Genomic DNA, 7,053 nt, shown 5'->3' on the forward strand with positions numbered 1-7,053 from the left:
AGTACAGTGTCACGTTTTCTCCTTCATGGCTGTGAGAGCAGTTTCAGGTGTCAGACACATGAAAACGTGACCCTTAAGACTCCCTAAACATTGAGAACAATGAAATGAGGTTAATCATAGCTGCTGTAAAGTCACCTGACAATGTAAAGGTCAGACATTAATTCATCTGACAGGTCACAGTAAAATGATATTAGACTGTGATCAGGTTGCATTTCAGATTTCCATACTAATATTGCAATAGTGACACCCAAAAATCCCCTTTTGCTGAATGAATTTGCATGACCCACATTAGTTAGGTGACCCTGGACCACAAAACCAGTCTTATGGGTAATTTTTTTAAAATTGAGATTTATACATCATCTTAAAGCTGAATACATAATCTTTCCATTGATGTATGATTTGTTAGGACAGGACAATATTTGGCCGTGATACAACTATTTGAAAATCTGGAATCTGAGGGTGCAGAAAAATCGAAATATTGAGAAAATCGCCTTTAAAGTTGTCCATTTCTATTGGCGATTGTGCTGCATCCACTCACAAAAATAAATGTTTTATATATTTAAGGTGGGAAATTTACAAAATATCTTCATGGAACATGATCTTTACTTAATATCCTAATGATTTTTGGCATAAAAGAAAAATCTATCATTTTGACCCATACAATGTTTTGTTGGCTATTGCCACAAATATACCCGTGCGACTTAAGACTGGTTTTGTGATCCAGGGTCACAGTAAGGTAAACCACCTCATAGACGACTTTTAAATATGTATTTATACCTTTCAGACCTTACATGCAATTAATAGTTGACCTCTGGCATGTTTTGAAGTGTGCATATTAGTTATAATTCAAACGCAAAAGGCCCAAATTATATTTTCAGGCTAATTCCATTTCCATTGCAGATGTCATGATTTTATGCTAATAAGTAAAAATCCACTCGAGGAGACAGTGATTTGTTCTTGAACCAGCAGCCTTTATTCATATGAAGCATGCATTAATAGATGAATCACAAATATACATCTATACTTTTAAGAGCTCAGCCTGCCATTGGAATTATAATGATACAAAGAGCCAAAAACATAACTTCATCTCTAAAATCTGCACACTGCTGCACTCTCCTCCAGCTCACTTTCATTAAAAATTGCTTTCATTCCCATTTCTTTATTTATGAAGTTGTACAAGCAGAATGAATCTATAATACTCTGCTACAATCTATAATACTCTGCTATGTTCAAAACTGTGGATTCAAAAGTTACAAATTGTAAATCATTGCAAACGCAGGGATGTTTTGGGCTGTACATGAGTATATTTTAGATTAAATCATAAACATAAAGAGTAGTCTTTAATAAATAACACATACAGTTTAACATTTTGGAAGGTATTAGGAACTGTCTTAAAGAGCTCTCTCACTTCCAAACACTCCACACACATTCAAATGTACTTCCTTTTTGTGTTTTACAGGTACCACAGTGTGTACTCACTGGGATTGGATTCATTTGATGGGTCAGTCAATACTTTTACTTTTAATGCACTTCAATTCGAAAACACAGAAAATTAAAATTTGCCTTATCTATAAGCTAAGGATTATAGCTCTGTTTTGGTTGTGCTTTAACATGTACACTGTAAGACAACCAAAAATAGTAGGAAAAACAATTTTCTGCCTGGACAGTAGATGTTAAGTTTATATACATTTCCTTCAATCCCAAAACACAGCACAATCCAATGCATAAATCAAAATACATGTAAAACACCTGTGAAAAGTCAATACGGAAAAGTCTTTCATATTAACACAGTACATTGTGTCCTATTTTTACAGACTTTTCTTATTGTATCCCTAGATCCAAGCTACACTTAAACGCAAGTTTCATGTGTAGAGCTGATGTAGTGCACTGTTGCTCTTCTAAACCACATTATGCTATGATTATTCACCAAGAAAAGAAACAGTTCTATGCTGAGCCCTGCTCAGCCCTCCAGCGGTGGGAGATCCTCTCTTGGAGCAGGGCATCTCAGCTCACCGGAGCATTTTTGAAGGTGCATTGTGCCAGTGTCTTTTGTAGAAAAGTGCTCCCATTCCCACGACCATGATGCAGGCGAATGCCAGGATGCCCACAGCTACGCCGAGACCCACAGAGGAGTCCACAGGTTTTTTCGTGCTGATTGACACAGCTGAGATGCAAAGACATATGGTCAGATTGACTAAGCTACAAGCAAAAAGTAGCTACACTCTAAAAAATGCTGGGTTGTTTCAACGCAACTTTGGGTCAAATATGGACAAACCCAGCCATGGTTTACATTTTTAAATTACATTTATAACCCAATGTTTGGGTTTGTCCATATTTGACCCAAAGTTGGGTTAAAACAACCTAGCATTTTTAGTGTAACTGTTCACAAGTTTAGAGGAAGCTATTTATTTATTTTTAAAGAAATCAGTACTTTTGTTCAGCAATTAAGGGCATTTCTAAATGTTTTAAAGGATTTCTATTTCAAATTAATGGTGTTTTGAAATTTCTATTCATTAATGAATCCAGTTTCCACATCAAAATTAAGCAGCACAACTGTTCTCAATATTGATAATAATTAAAGTTTCTTAAGCAGCAAATGAACATTTTCTGAAGGATCATGTGACACTGAAGACTGGAGTAATGATTTTGCCATCACAGGAATACATTTCATATTAAAACATTTTAAAATATAATAAAATAGAACAATAACACAACATTACTGTATTTTTTGATCAAATAAATTGAGACTTGGTTAGCTTAAGAGACTTATTTTAAAAACCTTACTGACACCAAACTTTTGAAGGACATTTTAAAGCTACTAAAGGGAGCAATATATTTAAAATATATAATCACAAATTTATATTCAAAATATATAATCTAATAGTATTGTTGTTATTATTATAGTAAATTTATTTATTCATAAGGGTGTTTCCTTGGCATAAAAATATTAAGGGTTTTTAACTTGATCTTAATTAGGGTCAGCATTAAATTACAACATAAAAAGAAAACAAGAATATGATGTTTAAAACAGTGATAGACAGCAGTGTTACTGTACATTCATCTATAAAAAGATCTGCCTCACATACGTTTCTTTTTTATCTGGTTCATTCACTACAAACACTACATATAAACATTCTAAAAGAGAGCGCTTGATCATTGCCTATGTCTGCTTGGTTAATTTAGTATTTAGTTAAGTTAATCAATTGAATCCCCATCAATGGACAAATATTACATGTTTTATATATCAAACAGTTAATGCTCACCTTCCTCTTTTGTTTGCACCACTGAAATGAAATAAACAGAATGGAGTCAGTTTCTCAGAAAGCAATGTAGGCAACTTAAAACTCAGTAGTGTTTGATTAACGATTAATTTTGTTTTCAAAAGGGGAAGGAACGTACCGTTCTCTGCACGTATGATGATGGCTGGTGATGTGATGGTAGTGCTGTCTGTGACTCCATTTGAAGGAGTGGTGGGAGCAACGTCTCTCCTTTTTCGTTTGCGACATTGCTATGGAAAGATTCATAGATCCTGGTTAGTCCAAAAAGTGTCCCGGCCAATATTTGTCTGGGTAGGTGAACTGTATGTGTGTGTTGCTATTTTTGTGGGGACAAAAATATCGTCAAATGCCCCCACAAAAATAGCAAAGCTTGTCAAAACCACTGTATAGTGACACTAACATTTGATACAGCATTATGCAAACAATATGATCCAGACCAAGCCAAAAGGTGTTTCTATTCTGGTTAGACTTAATTTAAATTCTAACAGGCTAATTTAAGAAATTATGTAAATGGGGAGTTTATGTTGTATGTGTGTATGTGTTTACCCTAAATGAAGCGCAGGTTGATATTTCACACAGTCTTGTGATGCAGTGCAGATAGTACGTCGACACTGTCTGGTTTTGCTGCTCTGTAAAGCGGAAGGCAGGGAACGAGAACCGAGCAAGCTGCATCTCCCCGTTCACCAGCATTTTAGTGAGCCGATCCATTTCACATCTAATCAAACAAATCATCAAACAAATGATTCTGTCTCAGGCCCTCCAAACACTTTCAGACAGATTGTATCATTACAAACATGGCTTTTGTACATAGTGCAATGGTATTATGTTGTTTTGGATATGTACTCTGATTGTACCATGTTCACACACCATGATATATGACTATAGTAATTGTCCAGCACTAGGGATGCACCGATATGAATACATGCCGCAATACATTTTCAAGGGTTAACATAAAACAAAACCGAATGATACTACATTATGTTTGTAGTTTGGGTTAAATTTTGCATTGGATTTATTTGATGGGTCAGTCAGTATTTTCACTTTTATTGCACTTCAATTCAAAATTTTAGATAATTCATATTGCCTTATCTACAAGCTAAGGGTACTGCATTATGATTGTAGTTTGGGTTAAAAAAAAATAAAAACAATATATTAAAGGGGCTATATGCTTTTTTCTGAAATTTAAACTCGCGACTGACACCTGTGGCCAAAAAACGGAACTGCTCTTCCTTTCTGCTCGCTCTCGTACGTGCACACTTCACAAGTCATCCGCTGCAAAGAAGTCAACATTATGTTTACAGAGGTAAGAACAGTCAAATACATATATTGTTTGAGAAACTAAGTTTGTTTGCTGACTAGCGGTGGTGGCAGAGTGATCTGAAACGTTTAACATGAACGCGCTTGACGTCACATCCGCAGACAGCGCGCGAAAAATCCGACCCGACAGAAAATAGGAAAAATAGGATACAGGCTTATAGGTGCACCCACTGTGAGCTGACAAGGTGTCAGTATGCTCATCAGGAGATGTTTGAGTCATACATGGTCAAATAAAAAGGCTATTGTTACGTTTATTTTGGGGAAACAGTTGCATATAGCCCCTTTAAAAAGATATGAATTATTATAATATTAAAAATACTAGTTTTATGATTTAAACTTACGGCACGAAGAGGTTGAAGAAGTTGTCTGTGGTGGGTGCATTGGAAACGGAGGCAAAGCATCTGTCCAGCAGCAAAAAGTACCTGTGAAGGACATAATAATGGTAAACTTCAACACAAAACTGCTCAATTTACTGCCAGGATGGTACTCAATGAAACATGTCTTACTGGGAGGTCAAGTTGGTAGCCTCCACTTGCACAAACACATTTGTCCTCAGCTCAATACCAATGGGAGGCATGTGGAGAGGCTGGGTATAGTTTATATCCTGAGAAATAAAACAAAATATATTCAGATAAATAAATATTTGATATTAACTTTTGTTAGCTGATCTAATCTATAGATGCATGAAGGTCCAGTTAGGACTGACATACACTGAAGAGTCTAAGATTCAGAGTGCTGATGAAACTGCCATTGTTGTCTTTTACTGCAATCGAGGAGGATGACCTTTGAGAAGAAAGAACAAGGTTAAAGTTTACTTGAATCAGCTTACAATTACTCAACGTTGACAATTCACAGACTAGACGTGTATGGCCTATGTGTCATAGTGTTTCTCTATTGTGAATTTTATATCGTCTCCCTGTCCCTTGAGGACAACAACATGGATGGATTGGATTGAATATTTGTTAGAGTGATATTACACCAAGACGCTTATTCTCCAGTGAGTTTTGTTCTTTTATCCCCGGTAAACAGATCTTGCACTTGATTTGCTAGAGCGTGAGAGAAAATGAGTGCTTACACATCCACTTGAGTGTTGTTGATCAGGTACTCCAGAGGATAGGAGCACGAGTAGTAGTACTTCAGCTCGGCATTGTACGTCACGGTGCCTGTTGTGATGTCACTCGACCGTACAACTCCACTGATGTTGACTGTCTCAATGTTGGAGAAATCTGAGAATACGCCTGTCCCAGCACTCTTATACGTCTGTGGAGAAAAACAGATTGACCCTTTTGTTTAGACTTTGTGTAATAAGATATTTTTTTAAATATATTTTAAATATTATTTATGAATTTGTGGCATTTTTGCAGTATCTGAAAACTTCTGTAAACCATCTATCTATCTATCTATCTATCTATCTATCTATCTATCTATCTATCTATCTATCTATCTATCTATCTATTGTGAAATTTACTAGCAATTTCTGAGTGAAAATTGTCTCTAAAACATTTTTTTTTTCTTCAGTGTATTACTCACGACAAAATTGCTGCCACAGGCATTGGTTGAGTTAAGCGGGAACCTAAATCGGGCCACTGGAGGTGAGACGGTAGTGTCGACGGTCCCCTTGCAATCTGGGTTATTTATGACACTGTTGAGGATCAACTCTGATTCGTTGTAGCCAGTGTATAGAACAGGACAGAATCTGATGGCCAGACTGATGTATTCCGTTCCACATTCCACCGAGATGTCTGTGTACTCTATCGTGACAAGAATGACCGGATTAGTTGTACAAAACCTGACATAAAGTCTTGCACACACACAATTTTTTTTTTTAATCGAATAAACAATTTTTGTTCATCAGAATTTCAACATTCCGTCTGATTCATCAAAATTATAAATCAAAACTATACCTGGATGTCTGTAATCTGATCCACAATCGCTCTGTGTTAACTCAGAGCTTTTGTCGAATTTTGTAGCTAGGAGGACGAGGAAAATGTTGAGGAGAATATATTTCCTGTTGTTTCCTGAATGTGAACCTGTTCATGGAAGAAAATAACACCATATTCAAAATCAGTTAGTCACCATTGGTACATCCAGGAGGTCAGCGCATATCCCACAGTTACACGTCCTAGGACACGTACGCACCTTGTATCATGCTTGCGGTTGGCTTTGGTATCCTCTGCCTGTGAGACTTTCTTGCGAATTAAGAGTCTTTATATAGAGCACTTTCCTTTGTGGGATCGGATTGAAAGAAATAAGGTCAGAAAAGTTTGGTGTGTCCACTGTTCAGGACCAGCCCTTTTGTGAATAATGTCCCATAGTCGACTGCCTGAGGGCACTTGCTGAAACTCTACACATGGTGGGCCTTCAAAGACATGCAGTTGACAATGGCCTGGTTTCTATGTCTACTTTACTTAAACATGGATACCCTTCCTTGACATGTTAATATAAGACCTAATGGAGT

The 7,053-nt window shown here is 36.5% G+C and overlaps 1 protein-coding gene across 1 annotated transcript; it reads right to left on the reverse strand.

Moving 5' to 3' along the window:
* Positions 1-959: 959 nt before the first annotated feature.
* On the reverse strand, positions 960-6,773 carry LOC311076713 (zona pellucida-like domain-containing protein 1). The gene is made up of 11 exons (XM_084105107.1): positions 6,735-6,773; positions 6,500-6,625; positions 6,126-6,346; positions 5,671-5,855; positions 5,306-5,378; positions 5,102-5,199; positions 4,937-5,017; positions 3,825-3,993; positions 3,400-3,508; positions 3,264-3,284; positions 960-2,164 (listed from the first exon to the last, which is right to left on the reverse strand). The coding sequence occupies exons 1-11, from the start codon at positions 6,742-6,744 to the stop codon at positions 2,010-2,012; spliced, it is 1,248 nt and encodes a 415-aa protein (XP_083961233.1). The 5' UTR covers positions 6,745-6,773; the 3' UTR covers positions 960-2,009.
* Positions 6,774-7,053: the final 280 nt, after the last annotated feature.

This window comes from Abramis brama (assembly GCF_963993115.1).
Source record: "Abramis brama genome assembly, chromosome: 25".
In the NCBI taxonomy this organism is placed as follows: domain Eukaryota; kingdom Metazoa; phylum Chordata; class Actinopteri; order Cypriniformes; family Leuciscidae; genus Abramis; species Abramis brama.